This window comes from Chelonoidis abingdonii, chromosome 10 (genome assembly GCF_003597395.2).
Source record: "Chelonoidis abingdonii isolate Lonesome George chromosome 10, CheloAbing_2.0, whole genome shotgun sequence".
Lineage (NCBI taxonomy): Eukaryota > Metazoa > Chordata > Testudines > Testudinidae > Chelonoidis > Chelonoidis abingdonii.
The window spans coordinates 40,245,453-40,264,441 of NC_133778.1; the positions used below are offsets into that span (position 1 = coordinate 40,245,453).

At 39.6% G+C, this 18,989-nt stretch overlaps 1 protein-coding gene across 1 annotated transcript in view; it reads right to left on the minus strand.

Moving 5' to 3' along the window:
- Window positions 1–2,397: 2,397 nt before the first annotated feature.
- Window positions 2,398–18,989, minus strand: part of METAP1D (methionyl aminopeptidase type 1D, mitochondrial) — a 62,604-nt gene continuing 46,012 nt past the window's right edge. Inside the window, exons 6-10 of the mRNA XM_032771042.2 lie at window positions 14,841–15,004; window positions 5,903–6,000; window positions 4,080–4,127; window positions 3,118–3,196; window positions 2,398–2,988 (exon numbers count right to left, since the gene is read on the minus strand). Of these exons, the coding sequence (XP_032626933.1) occupies window positions 2,910–2,988; window positions 3,118–3,196; window positions 4,080–4,127; window positions 5,903–6,000; window positions 14,841–15,004 (468 nt within the window). The 3' untranslated portion in view covers window positions 2,398–2,909. The remainder of the gene's footprint in view (window positions 2,989–3,117; window positions 3,197–4,079; window positions 4,128–5,902; window positions 6,001–14,840; window positions 15,005–18,989) is intronic.

An 18,989-nucleotide genomic window follows, 5' to 3' on the forward strand; every position in this document is an offset into this window, starting at 1 on the left:
ACAAGAGAGGAAAGCCCAGGCTGAAAACGCTTAGCTTTTTCTCCTATTTACTGGGTGTGGTGTTTTGTGTGTGCATGTGTCTAAATCCTCTCTTAGTGAAAAAGACTGTTATGATTCTCAACAGTACTGTGCTCGGTTTTATCCCCTTAGAAGTATGGGACACAAAAGCCCACTGTAATTGTACATAACACTTGTTCCCAGAGAGCCTGTCTATTTGCGTGGTTCTGAACACAGACTAGCGAGATGCTCTTCCATGCAGACTCACAAATATTGACTTGTGTGGAAGTCACTGGGGAGAAGCGGGACAGCCCTAGCTAAAGTTGTGTGATGGCATCCAGATACATTGTGAAGCCTATCCTCAAGCTGGGAAAAGTTTGGTGCTGGCAAATCAACAGGGGAAAAATAATTAAATCCTTCTAAGCCTCATTCATAATGTCTGCCTGAAACATAACCTGCGTGAAGTATTTTAAAAACGAGTTGGTTTCCCATACAGCCGAAACGTTTTTACTTTAGCAGTCACCTTTATAATTAGGATTATAAATGTGTACCCTAAATACCACCACCTTGGTGTAATTGCTAAGCAAACAGCTTGTTACCACAGCAGTGGGTAAAATCCTGCAGTCCTAATAAATGTATACTTGGGAAAACCTCAGAGTAAGCAGAGACTAAAACAAGATGCTGGACTAATTGCTATCAATCCGATTACACTTTGAGGGTAGAAATCACTCTTTGATTGAGCATTTGATCACATCGAAATGGTCTCTCTATCTCCCTATAGTGTATCGTTCGTGTAGTTCACCCACAGAGCTATGCAGAACGCTGCTGCTCACCTTTATCACCAGACATTTCTGTAAATCGCTAATTGTGTTGTTGTCAAACTAAAGTCCGTTGCCTGTCGCTGTTGAATAGCTCATCTGTGAGGCTGAAATATTACCGTTCTCGATGAATAGTCCAGGCCATAGAAGTGACTGATTTCATATTTACAACCCAACTGCTGGTGAAGAATAAGAAACGAGATGACCAAACTGATCGAGTAATAATTGGAAGGACACATATAACGGGGAAGTGGTGAGGTATTTTATTGTCCCACCTTTCTACTTTAACATTTGAGGCCGATTCAACATCCCTGACGCACCCAGAAGTCAGTGGGATTTTTTTTGGGGGGGGGTGTATTATTTTGATTTCGTTTCTAAACAGTCGTTACTTTTTGTAGGGATTAAACCTTTCAACAGGGCAAAATAGCAAAGCGTTTTTCTAAACACAGGTACTGGTAGCCCAAACTTCGTCTTCAGGAAACAAAATCTATTTCCCAAACACACTGTATTATGGATTTTACGTCTTCCTGGGATCAATGACTATTTAACTTTCTGGGTATTAGTAAAGTTGTTTGATTCATCATTTATTGTACAGGTTTGAAGGGCCAGCTGTCTTCTAAATTAAACTAAAGAACGACTATGCAGTGCCTAAGATGTCACGTTGCATGCCTAAAAAGACCCCTTTACAAGGCTCCAGGAGTACGAATTGTGCATTGCCAAAAGCGCTGTAAGAAACGACCAGAGTTGACAGATTTTTAAAAAACAAACGACAACGGAGTAAATCTAGTAGAATTCGGTTAACTTGACACCCCTCCGCATCAGTCAATACACCCGGACTGGTAAGAGGCTAACAGAAGCAGTTCGCAAAGGGAAGGCAAGTGCTGCTGCTGACGAGTAAGTCAGCAACAAAAACTGACCCGAGTTGCCATTGGGCTTGTGGCAGTTTTGAATGCCACTTTTCTGGCTCTGACATTGCAGTGCCGGGGCTGGGGATCTGCAAGCGCAGCACCAGCACCCGGTGTATTTAAACACCAAATTCAAAACACTTACACATTCGGGCAGGGTGATTAGCAGCCACCTAATGGCAGATCAAAACCCTAATCTTCAGGACAGGTCCGGCCTCAGATTTTAGCAATTAATCTTGAAGTTATGCAGCTGGATTAACTATTAGCTATTACCAGTATTCATGGGATCAGAACAGTTGCAGTTCTTATTAAAAGTCCAAACTTCCCCAGATAAGCAATCACCTGAGGGGAAGCTGGGGTCATGTAACTAGGAGTCTAGCCCACTTCTTCATTTTTGCTAAACGTTAAAAAAATGCGGAATGAGTTTCTCCGAACTGCAGCTGAGATCTTTAGAAAAATGAATGCTCAGTATAACATGGGCAAGCTGGCTAACTCTACAGTCCGGGCCATGGTTGATCTAACAAGGGAAAGACGCGTTTTAGCTCACCCGTAATCACTTTTTCTTGTGTGGAGGGAAAAAAAACCAAAATACCTGAGCCCAGAGGGCCGCTGGTGGGCAGGCCCGCAGGAGGAATACGATCTCTGGGTTTGAGAGCACAAACGCCACATTTCGGAAATTAAGTATTTGAATGAATTTATTTAGTTTTCCTACTAGCGTAGATCACAAGCTTGGGAAAGAGCAGTGTGCTAATCACAACGAAGGCAAATTGTTCCATAGCTCTCCACAGTTCAGATATACTAAGAAACTCTGTCTTCTCATTTGCATTTACTAAGTATCATCCGATACGTGTTTGTCCAGTGTAAGCATCTGGAAGAAGGAGTAATAGCTTTGTGTATCTGCCCCCTGCCTCCAGCCCTTCATAATTAAGAACTCAAACTCTTGCTTTTAGAGTGTGCACGGTAGCTTCAAGATTTACACAAATCAACTGGTTTTTATTAAATACTTATCAGGCAATAATCCGCAGTGTGTGTCCCTCACTCACATTGTGCCCTAAAAGCTGTCCAATCCATTTCCTCTAAGGAGCCACAGCACCTATTCCCCGTAAAAGTTCCAGAAACCTCATCTGTGCTGGTAAAGCTGATAGACATTCCAGGAGCACAGTAAGTTCAGCCACTTCTTGATCCATCCTTAAGGTTCTTCCAACACTTTTGTAAGGATTTCTGCTCCTCCCGAGGTAATTACAATGGTATGCTCAAACTGGGCTGATCTGAAATACATATTTAGCAATAATTAGGGGGCCAAGGTGGCTAGCAGAGCCTATGAAACTCACCCATTCCGTCCGGCCGTCAGTGATCAATTCCACAGTTTAAAATATATAAGAAGTAAATTCAGGCACCTTTTATTGTCTACAGAAACTGCAGTCCATTTATCCTCTAGGGTCTTAAATTCAGGCGATCCTTCCATTATTATTGGCTCTGTAACAGCGGGGAAAAAACGTTTTCTAAACTGGCCACAACACATCGTTATCCTGTTTCTGAAAAGAAAGGGTCCCCAAAGGTAGAGGTTTTACATTGTATTGCTACGCTAACATAAGAACTAAGAGGAGGAAGAGGAAACTCTGAGGTATGACGTTACTCATTTATTTTTTTCGTGAAAGACTAAAGAAGGGCATTTTAATCAAGCTTTAATTAAGACCCCGTGGATAATAACCAAAGCACCAACCACTCTTAAAAACAGCAGATTGTTTTTAAAAATTCAAAAATTTTAAAACTGGCTTAAAATGTTCATTAAATCAGCAAAACAACAATTTTCTTATTTCCCTCTAATTGCTGCGCCATTTAGGCACACAGTGAGAAGAGGGCTTTTTTCCCCCCTTAAGCTTTCTATGATTGGTATTTAGACATTCACCCTTCCAGGGAAAGGATTCTGACTGGTTAGCTAGGATGTAATACATCAAAAACCACATAACAGCTCCTGTCATGAAGCAAATGACATAATAGTCACCAGATAGCTTGGTGTTAAAAACATTGCTTTGCTGACAGAATTAGGTTGTACTACTTCTGCAAAAGCAGCTCCCAAATGTGCTGGATAAGTCTCTCCACTACAAAAATATGGATCAAATCTGTTATTTAATAAGATTTTATGGAGGATTTTCCTCTCCCAGATCGTATCACTTGGCAACTATTTCCACGAATTATTTCACAAATTAAAATGTAAAGGATATTTTCAATCTGCTTCCCATGGGGTTAGCCTAATCGAAATCCCCAAATCTGAAGAGTAGATAGTCAAAGAAAGGAAAGGCAGGGATGTGGTTTTGAAAAAGGAAGCAAAAGAAAAACATTCACAACAGTTACTAACCTATTGTAAACGCCATTCCCTCTGCCATTAACAAATCACTGTCGTTGTCTACAAAAGAAAACAAAAATGCTTTTTATGGTGGGTGGGTTTTGTTTTGTTTTTAAAGTAAATGTAACCAACACTTGCTTTTAAAAATCCCTTTTTTGTCCCGCAGGTACCATGTAAGGTAATTCCCTTCAAACATCCAAGGAAAACGTTTAAAGTAATCTTCCCAAACTCAAAGCAAAGCAAACCAGGTATAAGATCTGCAAGATCACTCTCTTAAGCATAGATGAAAACTATTCCGAGGTCCGGCTCACTTCTAAGGAAATTACAGAATTTTAAAATTTAATCAGTTCACTAATTTGTTTGTTTGTTTTGCAATAAACTTTTCAGTTTCGATCAGCCTATGACTATCCCTGAAGAAAACGAATGAAATAGGGACTGTATTCCTATTATCGCTAGTCTTTCCGGCTTTAAACCAGTTATCTGTTGTTCCCGAAGAACAAAACTGACTAAAACAAGGGAAAAGCCTGCAGGTAAAGTTGCATTTTGTCAAACAGAAAAGTTTAGCCGATTCTTATGCTTGTAATGGAGGCTTTTTGTTGCAAAACAAAATCCAGACATTAACAAATATTTCTGGCATAGGATATGTCGTCATCTAGGGATGGTGTTTCAAATGTCTGCTTCAGGGGAGAGCACGGCCCAGGCCCTGCTTTCCAGTCTGCCGTCTACTGTGATCTTAGATATTATTTAGATCTCCTCTAAACATGCAGCAAGTAACACCTTATGAGTGTCCTCCTCAGAGAGCCTTCGCTGCAAGGGGGGATATCGCCAAGTAGGGTGACCAGACAGCAAATGTGACCAATCAGGAGGGGGAGGAGGTAATAGGACCCCAAAATTGGGACTGTCCCTATAAAATCCGGACATCTGGTCACCCTATCGCCAAGGAACGCCTGGCAGAGGGGGAAGTAGTTTACTCCTATTCAGAGATACTGAGCTTCCGCTGGGATTTTCTGGAAGGCTGAAAGTGGCCTTCGAAATAGTTTGCAAACTACATTGGAAGGCCTTGCAGAGCATTGTGTGTCTTCAGCCTGGCCCGGCTCAGCGTCCCGAAGCATCTCTGGCCATGAGGCGCTAGGGCCGCCCGGCACGCTGTGAGGCCGGCCCAGAGGCTGGCCGTGGGAGGAAGGTGTGAGGGAAGGGCCGAGGCTGAGCAGTCAGCGCTGATCACTAACGCGCCCCCAGCCCATAGGAAGCGCAGAGTCTGGGCCCGATTCTGCTCCTGGCGAACTCAACAGCAAAACCATTGTCCATTGACTCCGAAGGGCGTAGGGACCTGTCCGACAGCGACGCGGCCAGGCCAGTGGGCGCGCCCAGCAGGGCTGCCGGGGTGCCAAGGCAGCGCACAGGAGGACGTGGCTACAGGCTGGGCCGCGCAGTCTAGGACTCACCGAAGAGGTAGACGCCGCCGCATCAGCTGTCAGCACTGGGGGGATGGAATGAAGCTTAACAGCAACAGTCCGCGGTTTGGAAAGGGGGAAGAGAAACCAGCCTGAGACCCTGCTGGGATACGGATGCAGCGGGGTTTTCTTTTTATTCATTGTAACTTTTTTCCCAAACAAGTAATCCCAGTGCCTTCCAATCCCGCCAGCCTGGGACTCCGGCAGCCATCTCGTCCAGTAACTAATAAGGAGGGTGGCTATATTCCCAGGGAAGAGGAGCTACTGCTGGCTCAGGACTGGGAAACTGCAATGACCCCTGGGCAGGGGGCTCGGTTTTTGCAGCTGGGGTAAAACACATCAGTAAGATTCCCACGTAGCTTTCACAATGGACTTTCTTACCGTGATGCCAAACTTCAGGGTGTCCATGGAAGTAAGATCCTATTCCATGCCCAACAAAGTAGGGGCAGACTCGGAAATCATTCTGATGTGCTATGCGGCTTTCAGGGACACCAAACATAAAATAATAAGATAAAACCGAGAGAGACAAAGCCCATTTCCAATAGACATCAGACCCTCGCAAAGGCCGCGTTTCCGAATATGTAACACTCACTAACGCATTAGCCCCAAGCTGTAGCAGTTACACTAAGCACTTTCATCATAAATATTTATAACGCAGTGTGGCTGGTGATAATCTCTTTGGCGTGTAACAGAATGAGACATTCACACTGTTAGTAGAGGCTCCTCTGGCATTTTCGGAGGAGAGTCCAGGTGCACTTAAGCCCCGCCCACAATTTCTAACTCCGCCCACAATCGAAAAGTAGCCAGGCGTCTCTGGAATTATCAGCTGTAGAACAGGGAACCATGTAGGCTCCAGCTTTCCGACCATTGCTGTGGACTCTGAGCACTTGGTCAGTTTCTATTCCAGCAAGTTGTCTTGCTAGAATCATATTTGTTGTAAATAAAACTTAAATAATATAGAAATTGAGGCAGGGCTCCCAACTAAATGAGACTCCATATACCACCAAGCAGCAGTCTGAACCCTGCAGCAGATCTGGGTAATGCACACTGAGACATTTGTTTGGATTCTACACACAGAGATTTACAAATCTTTTTGCAAACACAGATTTTTGCAGAAATTAAAGAAAACAGAGCAGTTCATATTTGGGGACTACTAGTCGGTGGCCCTTTAAAAAAGTTACAAGTCTAGCAAATCCATGTAATGCTAATTAAACTTAGTTCACCTATTTCTAACATGTCCATAATCACAATATCTGGGCACCAGAACATCAGAAAGAGCTGAAACAGGGCCAGATCACTCAGCTCCTCTCTATGCCTCTTTCTACTGTAGGCTTGTTCCCAGTTCGTTGCCTTTCAGAAAAGACACTGAAAGGTTATTCTGCAATCATCGTTGTCTGCTTAGGGAAGGCCTGCGCAAAGTTTTACATTGCATCCAAAAGATGAGGAATTTGGGATGAACCTGCTCTCGGGAGGCATACGGTTCTATCGCTAAGGGCCCTTCCTCAAGAATGTTCTACCCCAGTCTCCAAATGTTTCAGCCTAGGCCTATGGGTTTCCCTCTGCTTAACTATTTGCAGAGACAGAGGGTCTTCTCAGGTAGCTGTGCTTTCAAAGGTTTAAAGATTAGAATCAGAACCTCAAGCACAGCCTTTATAATCACCAGCCTGAGTTATCAGGAAAGTCAAATTACTATATGTATCAACATTATCTTAGACCTGCAACTAAGTCTTTATCTTATTAATTTGACATTGGCCACGATGGAAGCTGTGCTCATCCATATCACTTCCATCCAATTTCTAAAACCAAACAGCAGTACTATAAAGAACAAAGGATTAGTTTTACACTTTAAAAAATGCCACCTAAAATACTGAAAAGCTGAATTTGTTGGTTTCAAATCCAGTGTACCTGGTTGTTTCTGTCCATATGAAAGGTAAGTACTAAAACACACTGCTAAATGCTTTCCTATAGAAGCTGGGATATTCACACCTTTGTGCATCACAGGCCAAGATTTACCATTGCTACAACTGAAGTAAGTGGCGTAATGCTGCTGTAAAACAAGCATAACAGGGTGGAGAATCAGGTCAAGGGTGGTTAATAATGTTACAAAGCTCAGATCTAAAATGGTTGCTTGAACAGGTTCCATATGTTAGTTAGTATCTGCCTTCCAAGCTAACAAGCATGTCTGATCGTACTTCATTTGATTTTGAAGGGAAACAAAGTAAGATATCCCCAAATTCTCTAAGGCTCTCCTAATTATTGGCAGAAATGGCTAGTAATGGGACAAGATCTTGGGCTCCATTCTGCTGGGATTTTTATCTCATGAAGTACACAATTTAAATAACATTAAAAAATAATGTAAGTTAGAGATGGAAAAGCCCTATAGGATCCATCTCGGATATGACGACAGTAAAGGCCAAGGAGGAAGTAATGGATGTGGAAAGGAATTAGAAAATTACAGTTTATTCACTAACATATGAAGACCAAAATGTGAACTGGTGTGAGTTGTAGAAAACCAGAATTAGTGCAACACAAGCAACACTTAATGTAAGGATGAAATATTCTTAAACAATTGCCCTAGGGGAGGAGAGGAGTGGAAGACCATTCATGCAACATTTGGCAAGCTTTTGTTTCACCTCTATTTTTCTTAAAGTATGTTGGCCAGCACAAGAGCAATCCCATTCATTATTCAGTTTTGCCTGCGTCCCTCTTATACCATCCAAAGAGGTTGATAGACCTCAGGGCCATTTTTTTTCAGGCTTACAACTTGCTGTAGGATTTCTTTTCAAAACTCTTCTACCATAGCAATATATAGTCTTCTTGTATCTAGGAGCTACATCCTCTAAATATCTTTGCATGGAAAGCTCCAGTGTGCACCATTCAACTAGCCACTGAGCATAATGTTCAACACTAAGAATTTAGAAGTAACAGCAGTTGCTCTTAGGCATCAAAAGCAGGAGCACCATGGCCATCATAATGAGAAGACAAGGTTGAGATAGTTTTCCTTCCTCATACAATGAAAGTAGTTCTTGTGCACTGTATTAATTCTGCCTCTTCCTTGCTCAAGAGCATGAAAACAACTCTATTAGCATCACTACTTTTGCTATTATAGTCTGATCAAAACAGGGATCTTTGTGTTCAGATGTATTTGACATCTGCACTGAAGTACTCAGCTGACCTTTCCTCTTCACCCATAAACAGTGAAGAGTATGGAATTTCTTTACATAAAATGTAATGTATTGTATGAACCTGCATTGCTGTACAGAACATCTGTGGAGAAAAAAGCTGTAGGAATAAAACTCAGCCACTTTCAACCTGTTTCTAATATTTGGACGTACATATAGTAGCACCTCACATCTGAGAATTTTAAAAGACTACAAGTATTAACACCTGTGAGGGGAGATCTTCACGGTCCTGTGCATTCCTCAGTTCCACATTCATGAAGTTAAGGTCTTGCTAACAAATTGTGCCCCAAAATCCTTGCATTCATTTTTTTTAAAATTGCTTTTAGTCCTGATATTGCAGAGAACCTTGTAAATATGAACTGACTGTAAACTGATCCAGTGATGTCTTTCTGAGTCAGCAGAGAGTTTGAAACATTACTCAGAGAGGTTCCCCTCTCAGTCAGCGCCCTGTGGGCTCTGTGATGCTGGGGCTGTGGACTTTGGGATTCTTCCCCAAGATACCATGGAACTCAGCATTTTGGCATGGAATTCACCATTTGCTGCAGCCTGGGGCTCAATGTTTTAATTTTCTGGCTGCCTGCCCTACCTGGATTTGCCTGCACTAGCCTCACTCTCTTTCCAGAAGACGTTGTTAATCAGACAACAGTGCATGCTTCTGCCACCGTTCCATGGCACTGGGCAACAGATCAAGGAGCCAGAGGTGAACTCCAGTTTGAAGTCAGGCAGTGGAGGTAGCTGAACATATAACTGGTGAGCCAGGCTGCCTGAAGTATATCCCTGGTGCTGAGGCCCTGGTTGCCAAGGAGATGAGCTGTACAATTCTCCCTTCCCTTGGGGCACACATGGGGAAAAAGGTCCTGAGTCTGGCTACCAAGATAACATGGCGGAATGAGGGCTGGGGAGAAGAACCAGGTTGTCTAGAGAGCACAGAGAAAAAACCCGTTCTTCAAAATAATCCCTGTTGAAAATAACCATTGACAAGTTTTACCTCAATGAGTATTTTCAGCTATGAGCCATAGCTGTGTTAGGGAGTGGGAAGGACAGGAGTGACAACACAGTAATTTAATGTTGCAGCAGACTTTAGTCTGGTGGTTGCCATGGAATGTTATCCCAGCGTGCTGCAGAGTGTACAGGACCCTGGTATTATACCTGTTTTACAGATGGCAAAAAGAGGTTAAATATCTAAAGCAAGGTCATGCAGCCAATCAGTAGCAGAACTGTAAGCAGAACTCAGGACTGCTCACTATGGGCCAGATCCTTCCATCAAGATGCCAACATGGCAACCGTCTGCATTCAGATATCACCCTTCCTGTGGGGGAAAGTGGGACATCAGCCACCACCAGAGCACCTTCTTCCCACAGTCGCCCAAATTATGGACTGTCCTCTGTGAACAAAGGAATCCACACAGAAAGATGCAACAATAGGCAGATACATATCATCCCTCCACAAACCTTACAGACAAGCTGCAGAAAAGCTACATGCAACTAGAGGCAGGACAGGATTCTTTACTATGTTATCCCTTGATGCTGTAGAACCTCTCTCAAGGTCTTCTAGGGACAGAGGTGGCTGAGGTAAGCCCCAGAGCCCTCCTACCAGGAAGCTGCAGAGCAGGCTCAGGGGCTCCAGTGCCAATGTGGTGGCACAGATCCCTCGTACAGCTGGTTCTGTGCCTCTAGCAGATCCCTTAAGGTCCTGGGGGATCAAGAGGGATCTATGGCAAATCCCATTCCTTGCCAAAATGGGGAGAACTTGGCAGTTTCTTTCACCCTCTCTTGAAGCTTCTTCCACAGGAGGGCAGATCTGGCCCAATGCACTGAGCAATCACCAAACACACACAACTGAAACAAATCCCATTGTAAGCATTTATGGTGGTACACTCTAGCGGCTTTACTCTGTGCTTTGGTGACACAAAGCAGCTGTTAACTAGCCAGTTAAGACAGGTTAAGGCTGCGCCATAAAAAAGTTGCAGGCTACTGGTGAATCTGACCCTCTAACTGTAGATTCCAGTTACCAAAAAATTAAAATTTAACTGAAACAGTGTTAAAGAGCAACCACAACAACAAAAGACTAAAATTACTAAATAGATCTGACCCACGCTGATGAGGCAAGAAAATTGCTCAACAAACCAGGGACAAGAATATCAAAGCTATGAAAATAATTCTTGCTTAGGGAGTAATATGAAAGCATAATGCACCTTAGAATTAAAAAAAAATCACATTTTTCTTTACAATAGTATTTGTAAACTATGGTTATTGAATGACACTACTTTTTTTTGCATATTCTTAAAGAGACATCACTAGTTTAAATCATATTTGCTCATGAAGAAAATATTTATTTTGAATGCTACAATATAACCTCATTTGATAAATTACAAAATCCAACTACAAGCTTTTTAAGGTATTTTTCTCTTAAATAGTAATCTTAGATTGAGGGAATGCACAAGTTCAGGGATTCCCCTTAATGACAACAAATGTTGAAGTATAATTAGTAATATTTTTGAAAGCCAACAATTGTTTTTTGAAAGAAAGGTACATTTTGGTTTCAAACTGCAACACAAATTACTGTATTTTTCTTACAATAGTGTTGAACTTTTATTTGAGGTTCTCTGCTTCTGAAAAGCAGACATGATGGATTGAAATAAAAGATAATTTATTGCAATGCTTACTTTCAAGTGTAGAGAGAAGCAGTGTAATTGTAATTTACAGTAGCTGTCAAGGAAAATCTATCACAGATGACATTAAAATGACTTATTTTGCCTGAGCCACTTATTGTTTAAATGTGCATAATCTGATAGAAACAGATTTTTTTAAATCTGCTTTATATTGTTCTAAATTAATATCAAAACATATACTTACGAGTTAAACATTTAAAAACCATTTATTAATACTTTCATCACTGCAATTTTTTCCCGAGTTTGAAACTGGTTTATTTAATTATGTCACATTTACATTGTTTGGATCTATATATTCAAAACACTTTCATATAGCTAAACTTACTACATAACAACTACACTGTATAAATGTATAAAAACTATAATTCAAACAATATTTAATCTTAAAAGAAAAGCATCACAAAGGGAATAAGAAAATAGAACATGAGGGCCCAATCCTGCTCCCTCTGAAGTCAATGGGACCTTTGCCATCAATTTAACCGGAATCTTAGCAAAGGATTAGCAATTTGATAGGAAAAAGAAATTGATCCATTCATGTAATGTTTTTATTTGTAAGTTTCAGCTGACACTGAAGAGCTACTATATACTATATATTCAATTTAAAACACAGAATTTCTGAGCCACTGTAACAAAGAATATACTAAAGTATGCACGTCCATCCCAATCCTGTAATTACACCCACATCCATCCCAAATAATCATATATTCTGCTTATTTCTGGTATGTATGATATATTATGCAAATCTGCTTTATAGCAAAAGTTGGGATGAAGGGTGGCTAGACACATTTCCATTTTGATGGGTCTGAACACTTCTAGCTTTGGGTGTTTGTTTACAGGTATTTATATTATATATTTTTCCACTGAACTAAGATTTTTACTGCATATGTAAATGTAAAATGACAAATATACAGAAAATGATGATTCATCACATCAGGACATTCCTTCATCAGAGTTCGTGTTAAGAGTAGTTTTAAACAGAACATCACATTAAAATAGTCTTCACAATAAAATCTTTAAAAAAAAGTTCATGATCTGTTATTTTGTACGCAGTTTTGAACAAGCACCAGTTCTGATTAATTTGCTTTTCAATGGAGCCTTTGCATACATATTTACACTCTGTGAGAAAACTGACCTCTGCATCAGCACAGCAAAAAATCCAATGTCACTTTCAATTCTGTTTTTTTTTTTTAATATAGCTAGAATTAATGTAGTGAATCTGTAATGAAATGCATTATCTTGCATGGAGATTTATCAGATTTTCCAACTGAATGCCATGCTTTGCTAGCACTAGCTGGAGTTCACCTGCATGTTGGTGTGGCGTGTGGCTCTTTTTTGTGAAGAGTTAAGTTGAACACAAAAAAAGGGAACAAAGGTCAGCACCCAGCCGCCACTTGAATGTGAGATTTTTCTTTTTATTCCCCTTGATGTACACTAGGCTCTGTGTTATTAGTCTTAATGATGGAAAATTGTAGTGTTGATACAAATCTTTTTTTCAAAGTAGTAGGCGGGAGCTCCATTTGTTAGTAAGTTTTTTTGTGACTAAAAGCCATGGACAGTACATTTATGTAGCAGTAAAAGGCCTAGATGCTCTTTCCATAGCAGAGCTAATTATTCCTACTGTGACCTTACTGATCTACCCTGTTCCTAGTACATCTCATCTGCACGCCTGTTCCTCTGTGTAGATGGTGTCAGAGAATATGAAAAACCCTATAATGAAACCATTTTCATGATGGAGAAAGGCTACTGGAGTTGCACTTGCTACAAAGAGGCTCAATTATATGAGTAATTGTGATAATTTTCTACATTCATAGCCTTCAATGGGGAAAAAAGAATGAGAGCCACAAAGGAAAATTACTTTAACAAGAAAGTACAGAGAGTAAAAATGGAAGAAGAGACAAAAAGGGGGAAAAAATAACCAGAAAAAAAAAGTTTAAAAAATAGATCTGGAGGGAGGAATAGCAAGACAGTGAGAACAACAGAAATGCTCAAAAAGCCTATGTGCAGCTGTGTTGCACAATTAAATTGAATTTTTTTCTGCAGTTGATGAATGTGACTACTGCAAATGTGCCTCTGTAGTTAGCTATCATTTGTTGTTCCGTGACAGGAAAAGGATAATTACCTCTCAGAGAGAATCAAAGGCTGACATGCCCTTTAGACACAGCCATGAATGCAGAGCTCGATAGAATGCTTGAATAAGAATCTAGTGTTCTGTGCCCCCTTCTACTCAAGAATAAATTTTGTTAAAATGCAAGAGCACCACCAGTAAATCTGTTGAACCCTAGGTGTTCAAAAATATGAGGTGCCTCTATCGACTCATCCCATTTGCAAAAATAAAACTACATTTTGAATTCACTTCTATTATATTCATGGACAGTAAGATAGTGAGATATGCATTAAATTTCTTTTCCCAGTAGGGGTCTGATTCAACATTTCCTATGAAAGAACAGAAAGACACTATCCTTTTTCCCCAGGCTAGTTAGCCTATAATTTAAAACTGTCAAAAACACAATTTTGTACAAAGTCTTCAATAAAAGCTTCTCAGATATAACCCAAAGAGGTTTTACTAAAGTTTGATTCAGACTCTGTTACAATATTTTTAAAGCTATAAATATATCTAACTGATTTTTTGCCGCTCTCTTTTTTTCCCCTTAAAGTATTTGAAGATTTACAAAGAAAAAAAGGCAGCACCTTTTCTAAGTGACTAAGCCTTGCAGCTTTTAAGCAATCAGAATGCATGCAATAGTTTGTCATATCCATTAATATTCACAAAAGTACAGTGAGGTACCTGTTAAGAAAATGTATATGATGTGTCTATTTAAAAAAATAATATTTGAAAAAAATTTCAAAGAACTAGATACAGTCAGGAAATAATGACATATTTTAATTCAAACCAACAAGAACAAAAGCAAAGATTATTTTTATATAAAAGAACAAATACAAAATAGGAAAACCTCTTCAAGTGGGTGCTCTTTCCTTTATGGTATTTGTGTGTACTTTGGCTTGAAAGGTAAGAATTTCCTGAACTAAATATGTTTATACTTTTTTAGCAAAGTGACTTATTGATGTTGACTAATTCCTTTATAGCATTATTTGTTATACAACAAAAAGAATGTGGGTTTTTAATCTTCTTACAGTGATTCTGTTGAAGATCTGATGTTTCAGGTAAAAATAATAATAAAAAAAAATGGATGGAAAACACTACAAATCAGACCTCTTAATCTAAAACCACAGCAGTCTGAGAAACATCTGAGTCTTTCTACAGGTATCTTTGCTGACCCCAGTGTAATTCACTTTTTAAAATCTTTCTTATCCAAAGAACAACATTATAGCCTGGCAGTTCACATACTGATATCAGACTGAAATGATGGTTCTGAATCATAAAACATGTCATCAGCTTTATACCAAACCACCAATAACCTTTGTCCCACTTGCCAGCCCTCCCTTTACTTGTCAGTATAAGGCTTACCTGATTGTGTTTCCAATTACAGAGAAGGGAGCCCCTGGTCTGCAAGCTGCAATTGCTTCATCTCTACATTTCCTGGCAACCTCCACTAACTTTTGACCAGATTTATCCACATTGCCCACCAAAAATGTTTCAGAAGTGTCACCATGGTAGCCATTGCAATATACCTAAACACATGTAGAAATGTAAAGACATTTTCTTGTTTTACATTCAGAAACAGATCTCCTGTTAGTTAAATTCATCCTATCTATTTTAACAGACAGGTTTTCTTTTAGATTGCCTTCAAGCTCAATTTGTAAAATAAGGTAGAGGAAATAAAAGATTACAAATTAGACCAAAAAATGTAACTTTGAGGTACAATTATAATGACAAATTATATGTAAAACCCTTCAGTTTTATGCCTAGTTCTGAACATTTGAACAAATACCGGAAATGGAAAAATGGAAGGTTCTAAGAACCCCAAATACACAAACGATTACATTCATTCAATCTACAAGAAATTAGGGCTTGTCTTCACTACCGGGATAAATCAAACTAAGTTTTACTACTCCAGCTACGTGAATAACATAGCTGTAGTCGACGTAGCTTAGGTCAACTTCTACCACGGTGTCTTCACTGTGCTGTGTCAACCGGAGACACTCACCCATCGACTTACCTTAATCTTCTCAGGAAGCTGGAATACCTGGGTTGACTGTAGAGCGCTCTGCTGTAAATTTAGCAGGTCTTCACTAGACCCGCTACATTGACACCTGCTGCATTGATTGCAGCAGCGTGATCTCCCTGTAGCGAAGACCACCCTTAGAGCAGGGTTTCTCAAACTGGAAGCAGCGGCCAGTAAGTCCCTCGGCCCGCACCGCTTCCAGCAGCTCCCATTGGCCCGGAGCAGCAATTTGTTGCCAGTGGGAGCTGCGATCGGACGGACCTGCGGACGGGGCCGGTAAACACACCAGCCCAGCCTGCCAGGGGCTTTCCCTACACAAGCGGCGACCCTTGTTTGAGAAACCCTGCCTTAGAGTAATTGACCTTTATGTCAAAGATGTGCAAGAGGTGGGAGTGGGTCTGAGAAGCATAAAATCCACTTCCCAAAACAGTTCCAGAATGCAGGGGTGCAGCACAGTCCTCTCAGAGATACTACACCATTCTATGGCCTTGGATAGTAGCTGCTGCAGCTGCTTGTCCATGCCACCTGCCTGTATAGCATATGTTGGTGCCACTGGATTGAGATGATTGTAGATCCCATGGCTTCTCTGACCTCAATGCCTTCCTACACACTGTCTTAGGCAGTGCAGAGACCCTATTCACGGCATACAGGGGGTGCTGAGGCTGTCCCTACACCTGGCATTAGTGGCTGGGAAGGCCTTTTATTGGTTCCTCACACCACAGTGAATATCACCCAAATTTAATTTTAAAATATACATTTGACAGCCTGATTAGAAATCCAAACTACTACAAAGATGTAATGTGTGTAAACTAACATAGCTATGAAAAGCTTAGGTCAAATTCATTGTTAGTATAACCTAGTACAGTGTCACTGATGTTGTGTGCATTTCACTTCACTACTTTTTAAATTCCAGTTTCAAACTGTAACATTGCATTAGCATAGGTTTTGCATTTAATTTCCATGGTTTAATTTAAAAAAAGAAAAAAATGTAGCTCTGGCACTATGAAGTTGCACACAACAGAAATGCAGCATTCTGTTAGATACACAAAACCTCTACCTTTTTGATTATCCAATTATCTAACTGTTCTTCAGCAGCAATGTAAATTTTGAACTACAGCACCCTATAGATTTCTCTACAAACACAGGAAAACCCTGCTCTTTTACTGTGAAGTCTTATAATGTGGCATTAAAAAGGGTTTTGCAGCTCCACAGTATTTCAGGCTATAATGTAACTAAAAGACTATTCTATTTTTTCTGTGCATGTATAAAGGACAATTTTAATTGCATATAACTTTGGTGTTATAAAATATCTTTTTCTCCAATTAGTAGGTCAGTACTCTTCAGAGACTAACACACTTCAATGCTTAAAGTTCTGTTACTTGTGAGCTACTTGTGCAAGAACATTTGAGACTCTTTTTTTAATGGCTAAGTATTCTTTGCCCGCTCCCAAACTCAAGAAGTTACTAATAATATTTTTCTGCAAAAAATATTATATTCAAGTTTAAACTTGAAACATTTTGTAGATATACTTATGAGTGAGTGGTAACTGGGTTACAATGAAAGCTGAATTTCAGCAAAAAGGCCCCATCCTGCTCTCACTGGCTCCAATAAGAGTGGACTCAAGACCTTAGTTATACACCTTTTTCTGCCAGTTAAGAACATCCCTGGAGCTTTTCATTATGTTGTTATATGTTACAGGACAGTCTTTTTTCTAGCAGGTTCACTTTTACTCGGACCAGATCATTTTTAGTAGAACAACTCTCAATCTATTAGACACCAAGCTGTAAAAAATCTGACCGTTACCATGTCAGAAAAATGAGCCCAATTGTAATAGAAGATGGGTGGGCGGTGGGTTTGATCCTGCAAGCTCTGCATGACTTTAATAAGAACTCCATGCACTGAGGGCTTGGAGGATTGGCATCTAAATTAATGAAGTAAGATTCATCTGATACTATCAAAACAATTTCTTAAATACAATTAGGGTTTACTACAACCCACTTATCACAATTACATATTTTTGACATTAATAAATTACAATAACAAAGTAAGATATGCTAGTTCTATAACAGCCAGTGCTAGAACTAAGATGTAGGACACAATACTTGATAATGGATGGTTGAGAGCTTTAGTATGTTGGTGAAGCACAATGTTTTTGTGTCTATAATTCTTTTGAAATTTTAAAGGCAACATGATTTAAGTCACCAAAATACCTTTATATTTCATCTATGAAATTTCACAAACCCACTTGTGTAAAATACATTTAATTTTTTATTCCTAGATAATTTGCACTCACTGTGAAGTATTTACATTTGATAGCTGGTAGATTATTATGTAATCATTTTATAGATCCTGTACACATCCATAAACAAATTGTTGTAGAATGTCTACTGTAACTGTACTGTTATGTCCATAATAATTGTTTCCATCTGTGCAATGTCCCAGTTTTTCTCATTAAAAATAAACTAATAGGTCAATTATAAACACTACAAAACAATATTTTTTCCTCAGACATATTGAAATGAGCAATTACCAAACACAGTGTTTATTTTCAGCGGTAAATATATACATATATATATATACACACACGCCCCTCAAAGACTCATGCATGCTGCTCCCACAACTGTCATATTCTTGGATACTTGGAAGATTTATTTTGTTTCATGAGGTTAAACATAAGAAAAACTCAATATATTTTCAAAAATACCCCTCTTATATAATCAAATGTTATTTGAAAAGAAGAGTGGAGAAAGCAAAGAAAAACAGATGTAAAAATGCTTAGCACAGTCACTGTGGAAAATACCTGTATGAATGTGAATTTTCTTATTAATCTAAGGAGCTAATGTTATCTTTGGGAGCAATTAAAAAAAAGAAGCAAAATTAACTTTAAACTAGATTTGATTTAAAGAAAGAAGAGGCCAGATTCTCTCAGCTGCTGTAAATGGACATAGTTCCCCTAAAGTCAGTGAAGCCAAACCAATTCAAACCAGCCAAGGATTAGGGCCAAAAATATATTTTGAAGGATACAGATCATTCTGTGTAAATCAAATAGAACAAATACCTATAGCTAGAAAGTGTACAGTAAGGTGGAATGCAGTAAAATAGGTTAAAAAACCCAGCACAGGATCACAAGTGAATGGTATAATGGGGCAAAAGTTCAAGTTGACTAAATATAATGTAAAGAGCTATCTAAAACGCTTTAAATGCGAGGTCAGAGTTATGGCACTTTAGAGCTGCTCCCACTTATGTCAGACGTGAGTTTGGCCCATGGTAAGCAATATCAAACTATCAGTACAGACAAATGTACCAGGAAATTCTTTAATGGTTAAAAAACTTTCCCTTACAAAACGTAACTTTATTCTATACCATTTATTATTGTAAACTAATGTTTAGAATTCAGGAATACATTTGTGTATACACTAGAAATAAATTGCCAAAGCTTTGGGGAAACTTAACGCAGGGGGACAAAAATAAGAACCACAAAGCTTGATTAA